Here is a 22,802-nt window from a genome sequence, read left to right on the forward strand (position 1 = left end):
CAAAACCGCAAATCAAACCGCGGGTGCGGTTTGTCCAAATTCTCAAACCGCAACCGCACCGCGTAAATCTTAAATCGCCCAAAACACACCACGAAAATGCGGTGTGATGCGGTTTAAGCGGTTTAAATTATTTAAGAAAATAATAAATTTTAGTGCGGACGGTTTACAATTTCCAATATATCAATAAATGAATTAATAAATAAGTTCCAAGTTGATAATATTACTCCAAAATAATATTTTAGTAAATCTGAACCATGAATTATAAATACATCATATACAATTTCAAATTATTTTAGTCATTGACAAAAAAATAATAAACGGTAGCATTCAACCATCCACTGTAAACTGCAACATGGCTACATAAATACTTATAATATTTATTTATTTATATTATAAAAGGACAATAATATTATATATATTTATTTATTATAAAGGTGCAATAATATTAAATATATATTATAATAGTAATATGCGATGCAGTGCGGTGCGGTTTGAACCACGAGAGCAAAGTCCCAAACCGCAAACCGCACCGCGTGATTTGACAAAAATGCAAATTACAACCGCATCACGAAAAATTTAAATCACGCGGAATGGTGCGGGACGGTGCGGGGTGGGCGTTTGTACAGTTTGTGTGATTTGTGCTGTTTGATGAATAGCCCTAAAAATATCCGAAATAAGTTAACTGAGCCGAAATTAGGGGTGTACGCGGTTCGGATCAGATCGATTTTAGGGTAAAAGTCGAACCAAATCGCGAAGAACGGTGCAGTTGCGGTTACCCGCGTCAATTGCGGTTGCGAATTTGCGATTATTGCGGATCAGTTTGCGATTCAACCACTTATTTTAAAATAATCAATAAATTGCAAAAAAATAAATTCGGAATATTAATAAATTGAAGTTTAAGTTACGTGATAAATTACATTCAAAAATAAAATACAAACTAATACTCTGTGTGGAGCAAGAATATTAAAAACATACAAAAATGTGGAGGCGAGAGAAAATAAAAAAGAAAAGGATAAAAAAAATTACATGTCGATTATATTTTTCATTTGTTTCGTTATATATCTTATAATGATTGTGAATTTTATGAAAGTAGTCTTAACATTAACCTAAGATTAATTAATAAATTTGTATACTTATTAATCTATATGATATCAACTACATTTTTGAAAATATATTTTATTAAAAATATATGTTGTAAGGTGCGGTTGTGATTGCAATTTTACGATTTTCAAGAATTTAAAACCACATCCAAATTGCGAATGAACGGTTTTTAAAATTTAAATTCACAACCAACCCGCGTTTCGCGATTATCTACAAATGCGGTTCTGTTGCGCCGAAATATATTTGTAGCCGACAGATATGAAAACAGGAGTATGAAATCAACCGAGGGGTAGAACGGGTATATACACATACCTAATTACCTACACACGGGGATGTTTGGTAGAACCTGAAAATTATAAACCCTAAAATAACAGCCAGCCTCCCTCTCTCACTCAGGAGGGCTTTTGTGGTTTTTGCTTCTGGTTTTTTGGTTTGTTGTGTCTATACTCTATACTATACACACACCCGCACACCCACCAAGCAAATACACAAACCCTAAAAATGGCAATTGACAGTGACAAAAAGTCTAAGAAGAAAAACAAAATCAAATCAGAAGGTGACCACAAAAGAAAGCTTCAAGACACTCAAGACCTCCAAGCTGTTGTGGAAACCAAAAAAGACAAGAAAAAGAAGAAAAAGGAGGAAGCTTTGAGTGATGGGTCAGTGCTTAATGGGTCAGATGACAAAATTAGTAGCAAGAAAATCAAGAAAAATCATGAAGAGGCTGAAAAGATTGATGGGTCAGTTCAAGATTGTGTTGGGGAGGTTAGGGAGAGTAATGAAGGTATAGTTGTATCTGGGAAAGATGTTAATGATTCAAAGTTTAGACCTTTGAAGTCTTTTGAGGAAGCTGGCCTTCCTGATGAAGTGTTGGAATGTTGCAAGACTTTCGATAAGCCTTCGCCTATCCAGGCCAATTCTTGGAGGTTTCTTTTGGAAGGTCGAGATTTTATTGGGATTGCTAAAACTGGATCAGGTAGTATGTCTTGATGGTTTGTATTTTGTTTAGTGTAAGGTGTAAGGATGTCAATTTTGTGTTGTTCTGTGTGAGTCATATATGTTGGTGGCGTTTTCGGGTATTGTCTTATAATGTGTTTTTTTATGATTTTGTGATCACAGGTAAAACATTGGCATTTGGGGTTCCGGCTATTATGCATGTGTTGAACAAGAAGAAGAACCAAACGTGTAAGCGGTTGAATCCGCAATGTCTTGTTCTTTCACCAACTAGGGAGCTAGCTCAACAAGTGAGTATGCTGTTGTCAGGATGTTATGTGCCTGTTTTATACCAATTTTTTTTATTGCTTGCACAATTTATTGTTTAATTTTGAGCAAGGTTTAGTTTGACCAGTAATGGTAACTCTTTAGATACAACAAACTCTTGTGATATACAGATTTAGTTTAATGTGTATCTTAAAGTTGTATGGAATGGCGTATCTCCAGATTTGGTGTAAGGATTTTACACACTTTTGAAGAAGTTGTGTATTAAGAATTAAGATCTTCAAAATTTAAAAGTGCTTGTAAAGTTTACTATGGAAATGAAGAATCTTTAGCTTCTATACTGTTTTTGCTCTGTCAACAAAGGCAGTGTATAAATTATAAGTAATTTATTGTACGGATACTCAGCGAAACTTGGGGACATATAGACAATGTCTTCATAGACAGGGGCAATATTAATAGGCTATTTAGAAATCCCCATCTTTCTTATGGTGTGAATTAAGGTCTTAGGTTGGGGTTTACTCTATTTCTCTTCTAGATTTTCTGAAATGTATCGGATTATTTATGTTATGTATGTATTATTTTCTATCAAAAGAATGTAAGATTTTTATTTGTATTATACTCATTATAATGAACAATGAAGTGGTAGTCAACTTTGTATAGGGGAATCTTGAGAAAAAAATATTATAGAAATTGAATCAGGGTTGAATTTTGTATAGATGCAGGCATAAGCCATACAGGATGTCTGTTTAGTGAGCCAAACTAAATCTTAGTCTTTTGCACTAAAACAGGCAAGGGTTTAGGGTCAACAGCATACGGATCCAATTTGTTTTAGGTGAATAAGTTATTTACTTTACTAAGAGAAATGTGATCTTGTTTTTTTTTGTTAATAGATGATTTTCATATTTTAAAATGGAAATGTATATGATCATTTTTTTTTAATTTTGCTTGTCAACAGATTTCAGATGTCTTATGTGATGCCGGGAAACCCAGTGGGGTAAAATCAGTTTGTATCTATGGAGGAACCTCAAAAGGGCCACAAATATCAGCTCTCAAATCTGGGGTGGTAATATGTTTGTTTCTTTTGCTCTTATGTGCATGACTTGATATTATAGCTTCCTCAAGTTAGGTACCTTTAAAGTGCAAACCTTCACTGAAGAGTGAAGGCATTTTTTTTATATTGATTTTACCTGGTGCTGACAAACGTAAAACTTGAGTTGTAGTGATGAATTTTGAAACTATCTAGTTGTTATGTCGGAATTGATTGCATATATCTCTTTGTACTAGTTGTGGACTTCATAGTAATTATAAAATTTTGCTTCTAAGTTTAATCACAATTGGATCTTAATGTATAAGTTGTATAAATATAATATGACCGATTGAAGAATTATTTAAATAATTTTTTAAATTTATTCACTATGCTTTTTACTCCCCTTTCAACTTCTTTAGCTGGTTTTCATGACCGGTAGGTAGGTTGGTGTGAAATCTTTGTTGTGAAATGCATTACTAAATAATGGGGATGTGTATTGATCTAGGAAAAGGTTTGAAAATAAATGAAGCTTCTTGATTTGACTGTGATTTATGACATTTTTTATTGACATGTCTATTGTATTTTCTACTTTTTAATTTGTTTTGCGTATCTGTTAAAATTTTTGCCCACACAGGACATTGTCATTGGAACTCCTGGTCGGTTAAGGGACTTGATTGAGATGGGTGTATGCTACTTGAAAGATGTATCTTATGTGGTGAGCATACCTACTATCTTCTCTACCTTACACGATTAAGACTAGTGATCGCCATTCCTCCATCCGGTTATTTAGTGTTACTGTTCTGATCCTGAATTTTTTGTTTTGTAAATATTTTCCATTGTTAAATATCTTCTTGATAACTGAGAAACATCAATTGTGTAGGGCAGTGGAATAGAGAATTTCTTTAATTTCAGAAAATTCTAGCTTGAGATTATCTATATTTCTCTAGATGCCTTAATAAACTTAAAGCAAGAAAGAAATGCTGCACAAAAAATAGTAGAGTACTTTGAGGCAAAAAGTAGTAATTATGGTGTGCAAGAACAGTTCCCGGACAAGTCCGATTAATTGATCGGAAAGATATCGTGGAAATGCTGCATGATCATTTAACTTGCGCAACATATGTTACATACCCTCATTAAAGTTGGTCATGAAAATTTCAAATTTACAAGGAATGTATACCATGTGTGCCGAATAAGAAAGAGAGAAAGAGTGGGGTGGTGCATTTATAATTTCTAGGAATGAAACTCAAGTAGTGAAATTCTTGTTTTATTTATTTTACACAAGGACTATTAAATATATTAAAGGAATTGAAGGCATAATTTTGGGACAAACTAAAATGGAAACAAAGACAAATATTATGGAGGGATTAATATATATTAGGTGCCATGTTTTGCATTGTTGTGTCTAACTTCTGTTCAGTTGGCAATCCTCTTTTTGGATGGATAATATAGTTTGTAACTTCGTATATCTGCACGTTCTGCTACTGGATTAATTTATCCATTATAATAATTTTATTATGTTTTTTAAAGCTTTTCATTGTTAAATTCTGTACTGAAATGGTTGCCATGTGCACTGTGCAGTATTGCTGCTTTCATTTGTTGACCTGTGATAATAATCTCTCATGTAGGTACTAGATGAAGCTGATAGAATGCTTGATATGGGATTTGAACCTGAAGTACGCGCTATACTGAACCAGACGAATTCTGGTAGGCATAGCTATATGTTATCTTATTATAGTTGCCCATCTATCACCTGCCATATTTTTCTTCCTTTATATTGCCTGCACTATATTATGATACTTGATTAAAAAGTTTCGTGTTCTACCTGTGCTCTTGCTTTTGTTTATATATCAATTTGTAGTTTGCCTAGAAAAAGCTTCCAAGAACAATTTTTAAAAAAAATATAAAATTAGAAAGGAGCTATCTATAAAGAAAGTGTATGATCTTCAAAAAATTTAATTACTGTTTTCCTTACCACTTTAAACATATATTCTCCCATCCCTGGTGAACTTGCAAAATAACTGTTTCGTGTGAAACCATGCATTTTCGTATCTGTTTTGGGCCAAATTGTAGTGGACAGAACACCACTTTTGCGTGTCTTGTAATTTTCAGATTTATATTTTGCATGTGACTAATACTGTAAGCTTTCCAGTACGTCAAATGATTATGTTCAGTGCAACATGGCCTGTATCTGTCCATCAATTAGCTCAAGAGTTCATGGATCCTAACCCAGTCAAGGTGCAAATAATTGTTGAATACTTTATTAATACCCTTTTGATTCGTCATACAATAAAACAAATTACAAGACCTTTTAATCGTAATGTACCATTAAAAATATTTTGTTTCAGGTGGTTGTAGGGTCCGAGGACTTGGCTGCCAACCATGATGTCATGCAGATTGTGGAGGTATATAAGCAAAGCACGATCATTAATATTTGTATGAGAACCTAATCATTCTTGCTGCTAATGTTAGTGGTTGACTGCTCTCTTTTTAAAATGCAGGTCTTGGAAGATCGAGCACGTGATGAGCGCTTGGTCACTTTGCTAGATAAATACCACAAGTCTCGGAGGTACATAATAATGTTTTTTTTGATGTTCCACGTAATTTACTTATTCGACTATGTTCCAATTTTTTATGGAGTTACAATATTTGGTCTGTATATTGTCATACAGAACTGCTTCTAAAATCTGTGGTTTTATTTTTACTTATTTGCTGCCAAATGACCTTTGCATGCAATATTTAACAAGTTCAAAAATTTAAATTTAGAATTCATTTGTTTATGCCCTTTAAATCACCCCCTTTTCTCAGCTAATGCAGGGACTTTATGTTTGTGCAGTAATAGAGTCTTGGTCTTTGTTCTGTACAAAAAGGAAGCATCCCGAGTTGAAACTATGCTGCAGAGAAGGTATTATCTATTTCAGCTTCACGTAGCTCGGGGATGCTTTTATTAATGTTATATATCGAGTTGTGTGAAAACAAACTTACAGGCAGACTAAATATTATTTGGCAGGCAAGTATAGGGCTTTTAACAAACATATATGAATTCCATGACATTTATCTTTCTGGTGTGTAGGGGTTGGAAAGTTGTTTCCATTAGTGGGGATAAAGCACAACATGCACGTACAAATGCACTGTCATTATTCAAGGATGGAAGCTGTCCTCTCCTGGTATGTTAGTGTTAAAGAAGTAATGTTATGAATTTCTACTAATGTTATTAATTTGGTAGATATACTATATCTTTTGGTTACGTTCTCGTTTTTTTTGGCTGTAACAGTTTACCTTTTTTTTCACTTATTCATACCATCTATTGAGTATTGATTGAGCATATAGTTTTTCAACTTGTGCTGGACAGATCTCTGGCATGATAAGCGATAAAACGGGACAAAAAGGAAATATTAGACTCAATTATTGATTATGTTCTGGTGATTCTAATTTTCACAGATAGCAACTGATGTGGCTGCTCGAGGATTGGATATTCCAGATGTAGAAGTAGTTATAAACTATAGTTTTCCACTAACAACAGAGGATTATGTCCACAGAATTGGAAGGACTGGACGAGCCGGTAAAAAGGGTGTAGCTCACACATTCTTCACTAAGGAAAATAAGGTAATTGTCCAAAAGCTTATCATGGATCTTGCATCACATCTGACTTTCTGAAGAACTCTTGATGTTCCGGTTGGTCTTTTTTTCACGTGAACTGATCTATTTTAGGGACTATCTGGTGAGCTGATAAATGTTTTAAAAGAAGCTGGGCAGGTTGTACCCGCAGCGCTTATGAATTTTGGTACACATGTTAAGAAAAAGGTATTTTGCTCTCCACATTCCAATTTTCAGTATTTACTCTTGTATGAATGGTGCAACAGCAGCTATATGATGTGGTCTTTCTTTCTAAAGTATAATAATTACTTAACTTTTAAATGTATCTGTTCTGTCTTTCACCGTATTTGTGTTTGATCAAGTACTGTTATCATCTTAAAGGTTATTAAAATGAGATGATGTTCTCCTTACTCATAATAGAATATTGTGCCACTATAATGTTTCACTGTTATTACCTGGTAAAATTTCATAAATAATATGGTGTGCATTTGTGCTTGTAAGAAGGCTTGTGATTCTGCAAGTCATAAGATACACCCTGTTCAGCTACAGACCCTACAGTTATTTATATGTAACAAGTTGAGTTTACATTTGTCTTCTGTTTCTTGTCAATGTAGGAGTCTAAGCTTTATGGAGCACATTTTAAGGAAATTGATGCAAATGCTCCAAAAGCAACAAAAATAAAATTTGATTCTGATGATGAAGATTGACTCCTGAATTATACGGCACAGCAATATTTCTGTTGTATTCATGAGCCACCAAGCGCAACCTGGTTCTTTGCCCTTCAGAGTTCTTATGCTCAGTTTATTGTTGGATAGGAGGCAAATTTTGACATGGGTAATAGAGCACAAGAGAATATTTTTGTATGGAACATTGACCTTTGTTGATTTTTTTTGTCTGTTGATTTAGCGAAGACTTAATAGATTTATGATTTAAAATACACTAATACAGTAGTCAAATGTTGCATGCACATGCATTTGACCAAATACTGGAATACTAATAGGAATAGAACTCGTATGATCTAGGATGTTGGTATTTTAAATTATAATTTATTAAAAAATGTATGAACAATAAATATTGTACAACTTAATGGTGCAGGGTTTTTTGTGTCTAAATTTAAGTGCCAGAAATATATTATAATTTTATGCATTAATATATGCCGCATTTACATATTAGATGACTGAGAATATATCTACCTCTGCTGAGGAACAACTTGACTAGGTGTGAGTCACACCATGTAACCTTAATCTGTTTATATTTGCGCCAAGTTAGCTAATGCTAATGAAAAAAAAGGTAAATAGGTGCTAAATATAGGAAGTTCAAAAATACTCTTTAAATCCTTCTAAAGCAGTTGAAGTATGGACAACAGGAACAAGCTTGGCTTTATTTCAGGTGGTACAATATACCCCCCTAAACCCTGCCAGGGGTGGTTTGTGTTTAAATGTCAAGAATCAAGTATTCTGAAGTTCAGGGTATTCATAGTTTATAGATGACAAGTCAGCCAACTTAAATTCTCTCTGCACAACCTTTGCATCATTAGCGTCAAGAGTGAAAGGAGAGATGTAAGATGTTCCTCTTTCTCGTCCCTTTCCATTGCAGTCAGATCTAGACACTCAATTCTCCTGGAGTTGATTAACTATTCTTTTAATCTTTATGTGTACATAGCAAGCGTAATACAAGAAAAAAAACAAAAAAAAAAACCTTCACTATACTACATCGTATAAGAGTTTCTTATGCAATGTAGATAATGAAATTGGACAGGAGTGTACAAATTCTAGATGTGGAGTCTAAGTAGTAGTGAGGCTTGGTCTACTTGGTGGAAGTTCTACTAGAATGCGAAGATAGATGTCTTAGTCAGTGTTCTAAAAATCGGTTTAGCTGGCTACCTAGGCGCTTAGCTGTGATAAAATGCCCCGACTCGGACTTAGGCAGTGATTTAGGCGTTTTTTTTGGAAATCGGGTCAAAATCAGAATTAAGCGGATTAGGCGGTCAAAAATCGGTCCGATGTGATTTAGGCAGGAAATAATTAAAAAATCATTTCTTTTACGTTTTTATGATTTTCATTCATTAATTTCATAATTTAACACAATATCATCCCAAATTCTAATATAAAGTATTGGTAAGAAGTATAAATAATCTAATATATTTATTTTCTCACTGAAAAATATAAAAATGACATTGTAATTAATTTAGAAGTGTGAATTAAAATATAGTTAATAGTGTAAACTCAATAATTAGTACATAACGAATGTCAAATGTGTAGATATTATTTAATACCATTCTAATTTCTTTTGTCAAACAAATATTTGATATATTGATCATTATATAATTATAAAAATTAAAAATAGTATTTATATTCTTCCAATTAATGTTCCAATTACTCTCCGACTTGCCGATTAATCTCTCGAAGGTAACGTAACGGTTTCTGGAACACTGCTTCAAACATACAAAATTTGTACTTAATACTGTATTCTTTTTTTCAGGATATATGTGTGTTTTGTTTTATACAGATTTTTCTTCGCTTAATTGATATGATACTGTTTTATACAAGTTTTATCATATTTCCTTGAAAAAACTTGGGAACACATTAGAGACAATAAATAAGCTCAAAAGTATCCTTCTCCGAAAATTAAACTCGCTGTGTTGATGTTTACCGAAGCTTCTGTTTCTAGTAAATTCAGTTTATGAAGTCAACAGTGCAAAATAAATATGCACAAATACAATGAAAATACATTACCCTGAAAGCAATTAACAGAGATATATTCGGGGTAAAGCAAAATTTAATGGTTATGCACATTATCACCTGTACAGATGACTAAATCAGAAAATTATACACACATTAGGAAGCTGACAAAAAGTCACCCAAAGAATCAAGATTCCCTGTTTCTGTCTGGCAGGAAACAAGTCTCCCGTAGTTAAAACTTTTCTATTCGCTAGTCTGCTAGATGATGTTAGCTATCTCCAAAAATTGTCATGGGCGCCAAGAATGGTACTTAGAGTACGTGCCCACCAGCTTCCCTGTAGCACATCATATTAAGAATGGTGTTTGAGTTGCCGTGGACCATGCCAAGGCCAACACTGGCCATAGTGCCGGTCCACCCCTACCTGTGGAACCAAAGTTAATGCATTGCTAAACTTTACACTTCAATTTTGTTTTGATGCATTGCTGTATCCTAAAAACTTGAAAACCTTCCTTTTAAAAATTTGAGCTAAGCTTGCAATTTCTGATTCTCTCATATTCCTAATCACAGTATCCGACTGCCATAACCACTTGCCTTTCCGCGACAACCTGTTTGCAATATCGATGGTCAAGAAGGCCATGTCTCTGCTGTTTGTCAAGACTTGCAAAACAGGAGCAGAGTACTGAGCATTTGACACCAATCTATTCAAAAAGATCAGTGCCTCTCGAATCAGCAATGTTCTGCACGCACAAAGAGAAAGGATATGGTTTAGAATGAGGTACATAAAAATTGTGGTGGAGGAGTTTAACCAAAATCTTTACAATAAAAATTACATAAGATGTTAGAATATCATTAGAGAAATTGATCAACAAACTAAATAAGTTTGTCACTTGAAAAAGTAGACCCTATAGTTATATTTGGAATTTTGTATGTTTACTATGCCACACACCAATTCAACCATAAATAGTCATCAAAACAGAGTAGCAGATTATAGTAATAGAGCCATCAAGATAAGCTTATTTAAAACAAAGCAACTAAAGAAAATTTATCTAAACATTAGCACCAAACTCATGGACAGAACATCTGCAGCAGAGGGAACTATACAATAAACTTACCGCTCTTTGAAAATTTCAGATGAATGAATAGACTCTGAGGCTTCCACATTCATCTCCACTACCAACATCTTCAGTATCAGTGCAAGGAAGTTGGTCCTCTTTGAAAACTCGTGACTTAATAGAATTTCAAGGCCAGATTTTCCCGATGACACTAGAAAAGCCAGCAAAATAATAGCATTCCTCCGAAGCTCTAAGACCTGAAAATAAGATGCAACAGAAATTGGAAATCAACCCGATAACAAATCATTCTCAAATTTATTATTTATTTAAAACCTATATGTTTCACAAGTGTTCAAAAAAAAAAATCAATCGATGTCACCGAAGCTAAGAAGCATAAGTCTCGGTATGAAGCTTACCAGCGTACCATCTCCATGGCAAGGAAGGCAATCTGCCACACCCTCTAGAATGTTACAAAATTGTTGAGTAGTTGAAGCCTTTCTTGTGTCGGAGATCGCAGCTCCGGCATTCTCCATCTCGTCTTTACATCCAGAACAGAACAATGACATAATTGGTGGACCTTCATTAAGCATGAGAGCACAAGATGTTTAGAGATCACTACTTAAAAGTCGACCAACATAAGCTCTACACAGGATATTGTGTCAAATTTGCTGATAAGAAATATAATATACCATAATGTTCAAAAATAATCTCCTTCAACATTTTTGAAGAGAGAGGTTGATGGCTCAATCACACTGTCCTCCACTTCTCCGAGATATTTGTAAAGATTCATACAGCAAACACTCTCTCTCTCTCTCATAAATAATTATATATATATATAGGTCGCGCTCCATTGAGAACTTCTTAAAATGAAGAACAGCGAGAACCGGTGATTTCTGTAGTTGAAACGGGTGTATTTTTGAAAAGTTGAAATTTCAAATTTAGTAAATTGGTGATTTTGCGCAAACCAAAAATTATAAAGTTTGTAAAATCACCAATTTTAACTACGAAAATCACTAGTCCTCACAGTTCTCATTTTAAGAAGTTTTTATTTGAGCAGAAGCCTAAATTCTGTGAAGGAGGGTGCAGATTTGTTGGGTGTGGTGCTTTAACGGGGGGCGTAGATTAGATTGATCTAATGGCTTAGATTAGTTTCTGGTTTCTATTTTAAGTTTGGTTTCTATTTGATCAGTTGCCTATATATATCGAAAAGATTTTAAAGGTACACATATGTTATGTACTCGAGGAGAAACGTAAATTTACATATAGAAAGCACAACGATAGGAGATGAAAGGCAATTACATACCCATTTAAATTTGATGTTCCTATTATCTAGTAAAGAAATATAGACTTCAAAATAGGTAAGCGGCAAGAAAGATAAAGATATTTAGTAAATACTATTATTATGATACTTTTATTAGCCCAAGTAATACTGAACATGAAATCCACATAAATTGTAACTGACATTTAGAGTAATTAATAACAAAGGACTGAAAGAAGCCAAGTTTGTTGTGCTAAACAGAGGAACTCACATAGGGCATATGTACTGCTGAGTTATTCAAGACAGAAGACTAAGGGTAAAATGGGCACAGTAGAAAGGAGTCAAGGGCTTATGGGTAAATGACAATAGTAAGAAGTGTCGAAGGGGCTTATTAGCGAATTGGGGGAGTAGTATTAGGGTTATTGAATAGAAAATTGTGAGGTCTGCAATAGGAGAGTCCAATCCTCTTGCGAGACTATTGTTCAGTCCACTTGGCAGTAGGAGTCACGGAGTTTGTTAATCACGTTTATATTTGAAGAACAACTTTTGGGTGTGAGTTTATTATCTAAATCTGATCAGGTTATTGTAGTTCACAACAAATTTGGTACATAGCAATAGATCCATGGCACTAAGTGACACTAATCAACGAGCTGAAGGTGTAGATGAGGAAATGAACATTGTTCGTGCGACTATTCGTACCACCGTGGCTGAAGAGGTGGCTGTAGCGTTAAAGGCGGCAGTGGCGGCGATGGAGCATGCCCTCTGTGTGTTAGGAGACTCTGAAGAAGCAGGAGAGTAAACTTGACGAAACAACAGTTGGTTTGGGGGGGAGAATCAGCTCGTCTCGAGAGTACCAGGAGTCAACGATTAGAATGATGAGGGATGAACAAGTGAAATTCCAAAAAGAGATACGATCTTTAGTGACGAGACCCAAAAACCCTGAGAAAAGCATCAACCAGGAAGGGGAGCATGGAATAAGTTTGGGGATTGTTTCTGGGAGCGAGTAGTCACACAGGCGCATCACAGCTGGATAGTGTGGGTCATGGTGGAGTCGCGTCGGGTAATGGACCGGGCTTTGGGTATGAAACAGTTGGGGGTTCTGGTGGGTCGAATTGGCGTTATAAACAGCTGGATTTACCCTCATTCGTCGGTTCCAACCCTGATAGATGGATATTACGGGCTGAAAGGTACTTTAATTTCTATCGTTTGAGTGAGGAAGAGAAGGTTGATGCAACTGTGGTGGCTCTCGAAGGGCAGGCGTTGGGATGGTTTTAGTGGGAACATAAAAATGAGGCCTCTGAAATGTTGTGAGCATGTGAAGGCACTGCTAAGGTGCCAGTTCCGTTCAATGGCAACCGGGATGCTGCAAGAACAGTGGCTGGGCAACAATCAAACAGGTACGGTGTCTGAATACCGTCTGCAATTTATAGAATTACTTGCTCCCCTACAAAATATTTCGGAGGATTTAGCTTTAGGGATATTCTTGAATGGATTAAAGAATGAAATACGAGCAGAAGTTCGTTTGTTGGGGCCTTTGTCTGTTGATCACGCCATGGAACTAGCACTTATGGTAGAGGACAAGCTACATCAAGGTAGTGGGGCAAAAGGGGATTGGAGGTCGGGTTCTAGTTCATTAAGTAAAAGCTCGTTTGGTAGTGGATACTCAAATTTAAGTAGTAGAAGTACCCACTCAGCCTACTCATCACCTGCAAGACCCAACCCAGCTTATACAGCATCCACTGTCACCAGTGGGAGTGGTCCCTACCCAATCGCAAAACCTGTTGAAGAGATCAAGAGGCTTATAGAGGAGTTGCAGAACAAACGGGAGAAAGGCCTTTGTTATCGTTGCGATGACAAATGGTCAGTGGGGCATCGTTGCAGACGAAAAGAATTGGGTGTCCTGGCTACACAAGGGGATGTTAAGGACGACGGTGAGCTCAGCCCACTAGAAGCTACAAACCATCAAGTTCAAATTAGGAACAGATTTTATATCCATTCAAGGGGACCCTTCCTTGAGCCGCACAGGGGTAACGCTAAAGGCTATGATCAAGCAAATTAAGAAAGGAAACGCTGGATATTTGGTGGAATTGAGTAAGGTGGAACAAGAGTGTAAGGCAGATAAAGACAATGTAGAATATGATTTTTGGGAGCAGTAATACAGCAGTATAAGCAAGTTTTTAACATGCCACTCGGGCTGCCTCCCATTTAGGCACAAGAACATTACAAGAGGGAGCAAATCCGGCGAGTGTTCAACCTTACCGTTACCCACATAGCCAAAAAGAAGTAAATGAGAGGTTAATCAAAGACATGTTGGCGGCACAAATCATACAAGTTTCAAACAGCCCGTTTTCAAGTCCAGTATTGTTGGTAAAGAAGAGAGATGGGTCGTGGCGATTTTGCGTGGATTATCTCGCCCTCAATAAGGTTATGATACCGGGCAAGTATCCTATTCTCACCATCAACGAACTTCTAGATGAATTGCATGGATCCGTTGTTTATTCAAAGTTTAATCTTAAGTCGGGGTACCACCAGGTAAGGGGTTCGATGGGAGGATGTGCCAAAAACAGCGTTTAGAACCCACGAAGGTCATTACAAATTCCTTGTAATGCCATTCGACCTAATGAGAAGAAATGAGAATTTGGCAAACAGCGGATATCATATCTTGGGCATATCATCTCCTCAGAAGGTGTGGAAGTCGACCATACTAAAATTAAGGCCATGACTGATTGGCCAAGGCCGAAAAATATCAAAGGGTTGCGCGTATTCTTGGGGCTGACAGGATATTACCGGAAGTTTATTAAAGTTTGTGCTCGAATTGGTTTTTCCCTCACGGAACAATTAATAAAGGACTTCTTTGCATGGGATGAGGCTGCAACCACATCATTTGAGGAACTAACTAAAAGGAGCCATGACAAGAGCACCAATTTTAATAATGCTAAATTTCACACTACCATTCGTACTTGAAACTGATGCATCAGGTGTGGGACTCGGAGCTGTTTTGATGCAACGGAATCACCCAATAGCCTTCAATAGTAAAATCTTGGGATCGCGGGCTCGAACAAAATCAGTGTATGAAAAAAAATTTATGGCTATTGTTTTTGCCGTGCAAAAGTGGCGACACTACCTCCTTGGCAAAAGTCCGGACAGATCAACAGAGGCTAAAATATATTATGGAGCAAAGGGAAGTTGGTGCTGAGTTCCAGAAATGGATTTGTAAACTAATGAGTTACACATTCACAGTACATTACAAGTCAGGACCAACAAACAAGGTTGTCGACGCGCTGTCACGCGAGTTTGTAGGACAACCAACCTTAAACCTCTTGGTTACCACAGGTGGTGTGGATAGGGCTGAATTATGGCAAAAATTGTAAGCTGACCCCTATATTCAGAAGTCGCGGAAGGAGTTAGTTGAGGGTTGAACACTTGTACAAGGGTACACATCGGAAAACGGGGTTTTCAGCTACAAGGATTGTCTGGTTATACCTCCTAAATCTACTGTAGTCAATCAGCTTCTTCACGAGTACCACGATTCAAACTTTAGGGGACACGCTAGTGAATTTAAAACTTATAAACACATTGCTAATGAGTGGTACTGGGTTGGGATGCGTAAAAAAATAGCAAAATATGTCCAACACTGCTTGATTTGCCAACAAAAACACTTGAGTCTCCGCCCCGCAAGGCTCCTCCAACCTCTACCTATACCGAACAAAGTCTAGGAAGATGCGTCAATCGACTTTGTGGAAGGCCTGCCTCGGTCTCAAGGGTATAACACTGTTTTAGTTGTGGTTGACCGGCTCACCAAATATAGCCATTTTCTGGGATTAAGTCATCCCTAGACTGCTGTAACCGTGGCCAAAATCTTCATTCGAGAAATAGTGTGCCTACATGGTTCCGAGCCACTATTATCTCATATCGTGACCGAATATTCATGAGCCTATTCTAGACGAAACTGTTCAAATTACAAGGCAGTTCACTTCGGCGCAACACAGCCTACCATCCGCAAACGGATGGCCAGATAGAAGTGGTAAACAAGACTATGGAAGGTTATCTTCGCTGCTTTATGAACGGATAGCCTCGAACTTGGAGTACTTGCTTACCTTGGACAGAGTATTGTTAACACTGCGGTGCACTCATCATCCAAATATTCGCCGTTCCAAGCACTATATGGATGTGAACCTCCACGCTTGTTACTTTTTGAGCAGGGGAGTACTGCTATTGCCACGTTAGAAGACTTGATGACGGAACGGGATGAGATATTGGATGATTTAAAAGCAAATTTGTTGAAGGCCCAACAATATATGAAGTTGTATTAGGATGGCATGAGGCCAGAAGTAGAATTCCAAGTGGGAGATTATGTTTACCTTAAGTTGCAACCCTATCGCCAATCATCCTTGGCTACCAGTCCCAACGACAAGCTGTCCCCTCGCTTTTATGGCCCATTTGCAATATCTCAGCGCATCGTTAAAAGTTGCCTACAAGTTGGAACTTCCGGCTTCGGCAAAAATTCACGTCTTCCACATCTCTCAACTGAAACAGGCTATTGGGGCTTCTCAGGCTAACCCCACCATTTCCACACAATTGTCCGTAGACTTGGTGCTGAATGTTGAACCGGAAGCGGTGCTCGATGTTCGAATGCAAATTCAAAATGGACAATCCGTGACTCAAGTGCTAGTGACATGGAAGACGTTACCTAGCTGGGAAGCAACTTGGGAGGAGTTTTCAAATGTTAACATCCACTTTCCTAAGTTCCACCTTGAGGACAAGGTGGCTTTTTGGGTCCACGGTAATGCAGGGAACTCCACATAAGGCACATGTACTGCTGACTTACTCAAGACTGAAGACTAAGGGTAAAATGGGCACAGTAGAAAGGAGTCAAGGGCTTATGGGTAAATGACAATAGAAAAGGGCAGTTCAGTAAATTACAGATCAAGAAGTGTCGAAGGGGCTTATTAGCGAAGTGGGGGAGTAGTATTAGGGTTATTGAATAGAAAATTGTGAGGCCTATAATAGGAAAGCCCAATCCTCTCAAAAGATTGACGAGGCTCTATTGTTTAGTCCACTTGACAGTAGGAGTCATATCTTTTTCTACGAAGTTTGTTAATCATGTTTATATTAGAAGAACTACTTTTGAGTGTGAGTTTATTATCTAAATCTGATTGGGTTATTGTAGTTCACAACACGAAGCATACTTACAATTTAGTAGCAGATAGACTAGATGCACAGCTTGCTTTTGCACACGCAGGCCAGAATCCTTCCTCAAAAGTTGTGAGACATTATGAAAATTCACCACTTCTGCATATCTAAAACAAGCAAAGTTATCTTGGTAAGTACTACAATAAAAATAATGTCCATCTAAGACTAGCACTTGCTTCAAACTAACAGAATATGCTCTTACCTCTCCCTTTCCAAATAAGCATTAGACTTCATCAGAATTATTTTCATAATAGTAATTGCTTCAAGCCTCACAAGCTCTTCATGATGGCGAACAGTAATCTGCTGCATAAGTACAAAGAGAGAAATCAAGTCTACCTCGGTACTTGACAATATAGAGCAGCGATCGTGCTCTTCTTTCTTGAAGATGTTTTCAGGGTTAACAGGTTTAAGCACTGCATCTGAAGTCTCAGTGGCCTTACAGTAAAACAGCCTATTGTTGTTTGAAAAATTACACCCCTGTGTCTGAGAACTTTTGCTTACAGATAGAGGCCCCTCAACCATCACATTGTCCCTGATTATAATACACTGGATATATCAAATCAAAGCTCAAACAGATATATAATGGCCTAAAAAAGTAGGTCTAAGTTTTGACGAAACTTTGTTTGGCTATAAATTAACATTTCTAGCAGACATAAGCAGAATTCTTCCTGGAAGTATTGAACAAAATAATATAGTATGGCCACCCGTGGAAAAGTATAATGAATAAGGCTCAATGTTTACCAGTTAGATGGTTGATGCCGTACTATAGCAAAACTGATGGTCTGAACAAATTTATAACTTAAGAGAAGCATAAATACTTGACGAGCTCATCTAGCATAACCAGTCTATGCACCAAAAAACTGTAGCTTAAATATTAAACTCAATATACCAAAAAAGAAAATAGTAAATGATATTAGGGAGAGAGAGAAGCACATAGCATGTTGTAATAATTAATCAGCCACATGAGAGAGAGGGAGGGAGGGAGGAAGAGAGACGGGGGAGAGAGTCACACACACACACACACACACACACAGAGAGAGAGAGAGAGAGAGAGAGAGCGCTAATGAAATCTTGAACTTTAAGAGTTAGGGGATAAGAGTAGAACGGGTTAGTATTGGTCATGGCTGACGTGAATCATTAACGAGGTCTTAGATCTTAAAACGAGTTATGTAGTGACACATTAGCCATATTTAAACTGTATTTATGAAGCTTAAACTGAGAGCAAGAATTGTTGTACAGTTGTACTCATCATAAATGTTGAGAATAATGGAGGGAATACCTTTTCTCAGATCTTCTTTTCACACTTGACAAGTGATTTAAAACTACATGTAGTATATGGAGAGATCGATAAACAATAACAGCCTGTGGAAGATAGTTCACCAAATGACATAAGCAATTTTTATATAGAATTGAAGTAAAAACAATCACAAAATAATTCAAGATAAGACATCAAACGAAATGAATCTCCATACTAAAGCAAATTTAGTTTTTGGTCTGATTATATGAGTTACATATCAGAAATTTAGCTTTAAATTTCCGCTCTTTAAAGTTCACTTAACTGATTAAAATTTAGGCCTAAAAAACAGGAGAAGAGAAGTTGACTGAAGCTGGACATTTCTTCAAGCGGGATTTAGTGTAGCTTTGAAAATGATTAATACTTTAGAAAAAACCAATTAATATTTGATTTAACTTAAGTTGGTAAATAAGTTATCTTTTGTTGCATGCGAGAAGAATAAACAAACAAATGCAGATTTTTTTTCAAATTAAATGTAAAAATTCAGTTCTAGACCTCACATTATCAAGGCGGCAGAGATCAATTAGAACTTGCAGCATTGTCTCCAACTCTACTAAACCATTAGTAATCTGCAAAATCGGTAAGGATCAGTCATAAGCAGCTAGATGAAACATATGATTTAAATCATGGACATGATGTATAACAAGAATCATGAACTTTAACACCAGAATACAAATATACAATAGAGGAATGAGCAGTAACACCCTAGAGGATTATTTGATAAAGTACCATAGCTATTTAATAATAAATTTGCAACCCCTCACATAAATACCTTTGTCAGCACAGAGTATAGACTAGATATTCTTGCAGCTTCAGTTGATTGAGAAAATTGTGTGGCCTGTGGCCTAGGAACATCAGAATGGTTCCCAAGAGAGTTCACTGTTATCTTGGAGGAATTAAAGCCCAGGTATCCAAAAAGGACATGAAAGTCTGTTTCACAAGCCACAAACAGCTTTGATACCAAATTTCTTCCTGTGAGCTCGTCAGAAGTTGGGTTCCAGATACATAGCAACTTTCTTGTAAGTTGACAATTGGTAGATAGATCATCTTCAATTATCAAATTAACAGAATCAACAATGGTCTCTGTCTGAACTCCTATAGCTTTACAAGATGGTAAACCTAACTTTCATCAGAAGAAGAAAGGAGATGATTAATTTTATAGTTTAATAACCAATTCTTTCAAAGAAAATGACCAGAAAGAGATCTTACTCTTAAATGGTTCTTGAACTGGATTGGCACCTTCATTAATCTGACATCCTACTACACAATCTGAGAAGTTCTTACTCTTACATCCTAAAAGAGTTGCAGGGTGCTCCTGATTATTAACTCCAAGTGACCCTCCATCATGGATAGCGTCATGCATCGCACTAGCAAGATAACGATATTAAGATAGTTGTGACGTGTGTATCTAATATTTATAAGATGTATCTTATGTTTAGTGCATGCCAGTTATCTATTGCAATTGGAAAAAGGTAAATATTTGCTTAAATTTAACCAGTACAATGTAACTCTCTAAATCATGCCAATGCAGTTTATGTATCGATAATAAGATGAATAAATTTTTATTTCAGATGGAAAAATAAAAAACACTGTAAATCCTGCCAAGGTAGTTTGTGTTTAGATAAGAGGATCAGATTTAAAGGTCAAGAATCAATGATTAGGGTTTCAAAGTATTCGTTAGAGACTTATATTGTAATGATAAAATGACGTAAACTTACAGGTCGGTACTATCCCTGCACTGAACCTCAGCATCTTTAGCCCCAAACCGTGAAAGGACAGATGTAAGCTGTTCCTCTCTCTCATCCCTTTCTTTTTTTAGTTTTAAACAATCTTTCTCCTGAAGGTTCAAAACAATTCTTTATGTGTGCATAGCTAGCGCAATACTGAAAGGAGAAAAGGAAAAAGAAAATAAAAATGACCTTCATTATGCTACATTATGGCCATGTTTGTTTCGGAAAAATTATCATCCCGGAATTATTATCCGGGTATAATAATCCCACATTAATAATCCCATAGATTATAATTTTATAAATTATCCTATCATGTGCTTGTTTTGTAGTATAAGTTTAGGATTAGACTATACTCTTTTAAAATTTAATATACTTTAAATTATCTCATCCAATGTTTGTTTAGATGAATAATACATGGGATTGGTTATTATCCTTTAAAATTTCTAATCCTATGTTTGCTTTATTCGGGATTATAGTGAGGAGACTATAATCCTTTAAAAAATGACTTGTTAGAAGATTAAATAATACCTCCTCCAACGAAGTATTATAAGGATTATAATTCTATCACTTACTCCAACAAAACAAACATGGGATTAATATTTAAAAGGATTATAATCCTTGGACTAATCCAAAAGAATTTTTCAGAAAACAAACATAGGATCAAAAAATTTAAATGATTATAATCCTTCCCATACTTAATACTCTGAAACAAATATGGCCTATGTGTATTGACCATTAGCTCACTGATTTTTACTACTCACGATTCACCAAATGAAACCTCACACTTGTAATTTTTTATTTTTTAACAAGTCTCACCCAAAACTACAAACATGAGTAACATTCTTAGATATGCCACATAAAAAAAAATCACGGAATATTCAGGACAGCAAGTTACATTACATAAAAAAAAATAGAAGCAAACCGGATTCTTGGAAATCTTGAGCACCCTAAACACTCAATACTCTCTAAAACCTATGATAAAATTCTTGTTATTCTAATTTAATCAAACACAAATGCTCACGAAAAACATCAAGTACATATTAAAAGCATACATTACTAGAAAAAAAAACAAAACGACACAAGAGTCAAAACATATAACAGACTTACCAGGTGAGTAATTTGTTTTGAGGCTCGCTCAAGCTCCCTCTGCAAGTAGAACCAATCAAATGCTTTAAACTTAGAGGTGTTTACAAACAGAGGCGCTCATATGTAAAAATAGGGTGAAGGTCCTAATACAAAAATCCTAATCTACAAACATTCCAAATTCGCTATATAAACCTCCAAAATTCACTATATATTAAAAAAAATCATCACAGATTCCAAAAACCCAAAATACGTTTTATCATACATAAATACACAAAACACCAAGAACACAAACAAGATTCACTAATATACAAATTCACCTAGTTTCAATTTCAACTCATTTGTTATCAAACACAAATTTAAATCCCGAAAATTACTGATACAATTCACCTACACCTACTTGGTAGTTGGCAGTGTATTGACAAACACAATTCGGTTAATAAACATAAATAAACGCAGAAATAAGATTCACAAAGCAATTAACCTAGGTTATAGTATGCACATACACACAGGCAACTAAAATTCATCTAGTTTGTAGAAATCTAACCTTTAATCGATCAATTTCTTGTTGCTTAGCATTAACAGCAAGAATAGTATTATTATCATTAATATTATGATTAATCGGAGATGAGACAGTGAGGTCACTAGAGCGGCTATTAGAAGGCGCATTAGAGAAATGATCGTAGTGCTTGAGAGGCTTATCGTTAAATTTCTGAGACAAAAGCGGAGGCGGCGAGTGGCTTCGAGTGACGGTTGAGAGTTGTGGTGGTTGAGGGTGGTGTTGAGTGGCTTGTTGTTCGACTTGAATGAGTTGCTCCATTAACTCGTCTGTCCATTCGTCTAAATCAATGTCCCCCTCGCCGCCGTTCATGCCCCCCAATTGGAGTGGACAAGTATGTGTGTTTTACTGTGACTGTGAGTACGAAGCGGGGAGTTTTCCTTTTTTAGATGTTTTGTGCAAGTGATGCAATTCAAATTTTTTATCGTGAGCGATGCAATTCAATTTTTTTTGGGTAGAATGGATTTTTTCATCATAAATTGCCCGTAATAAAGTATCCGAATTAAAAAAAAATTCTTTAATTCATTGAAGAAATGAGTAAAGTGCACTCTCTGTATCTTCATTAGGCTATCAGACTACTTAGGATACCGTCATTCAAAAAACGCCATTTAAAATATTAAAATAATATGAAAAACAGAAAAACGCCATTTAGACTACTTAGGCTAGTGATGTAAGTGCTGATGTAATTTGGTGTTTGAAGCCAATAAAAGGCTAGATGTTGTGTAGGTAATTTGTATCACAACGAAGTGATGAGTAAAGAAACAGAGATATGATCACACTGAAGTGATCCAGAGAGCAGAAGCTCACAGAGAAGAAAAACAGAAGATGTATGTAAACACTTATATATATATATATATGTTGTATTTCCATTATTAATAAATAAAAGTAGTCACCTATTATTGTGCTCGTGTATTAATATTATTAAAATATTTTGGTGTAAAGCCCGTCTACGTTTCCAACAAGTGGCATCAAAGTTAAGGTTCCGTTCGTGAAAAATTGCGACGATGGTGC

General features: G+C 36.0%; 2 protein-coding genes across 2 annotated transcripts; one reads left to right on the top strand and one right to left on the bottom strand.

Annotated features, from left to right (window-relative positions):
• The first annotated feature begins 1,413 nt into the window (after positions 1-1,413).
• On the top strand, positions 1,414-7,883 carry LOC141666876 (DEAD-box ATP-dependent RNA helicase 5). Its single transcript, XM_074473112.1, has 13 exons — positions 1,414-2,077; positions 2,221-2,345; positions 3,275-3,382; positions 3,981-4,061; positions 4,972-5,050; positions 5,496-5,581; positions 5,692-5,748; positions 5,845-5,912; positions 6,180-6,248; positions 6,417-6,510; positions 6,785-6,949; positions 7,055-7,147; positions 7,555-7,883. Exons 1-13 carry the CDS (start codon positions 1,603-1,605, stop codon positions 7,645-7,647), a joined length of 1,593 nt encoding a protein of 530 aa, XP_074329213.1. The 5' UTR covers positions 1,414-1,602; the 3' UTR covers positions 7,648-7,883.
• Positions 7,884-9,679: 1,796 nt separating this feature from the next.
• On the bottom strand, positions 9,680-22,548 carry LOC141668156 (protein SENSITIVE TO UV 2). The gene is made up of 12 exons (XM_074474866.1): positions 21,780-22,548; positions 21,257-21,295; positions 20,138-20,256; positions 19,629-19,786; positions 19,192-19,538; positions 18,920-18,988; positions 18,405-18,487; positions 17,328-17,657; positions 17,126-17,232; positions 11,091-11,251; positions 10,735-10,931; positions 9,680-10,359 (listed from the first exon to the last, which is right to left on the bottom strand). Exons 1-12 carry the CDS (start codon positions 22,101-22,103, stop codon positions 10,083-10,085), a joined length of 2,211 nt encoding a protein of 736 aa, XP_074330967.1. The 5' UTR covers positions 22,104-22,548; the 3' UTR covers positions 9,680-10,082.
• Between the last annotated feature and the right edge of the window lie 254 nt (positions 22,549-22,802).

Source organism: Apium graveolens, chromosome 6 (assembly GCF_009905375.1).
Source record: "Apium graveolens cultivar Ventura chromosome 6, ASM990537v1, whole genome shotgun sequence".
NCBI lineage: Eukaryota > Viridiplantae > Streptophyta > Magnoliopsida > Apiales > Apiaceae > Apium > Apium graveolens.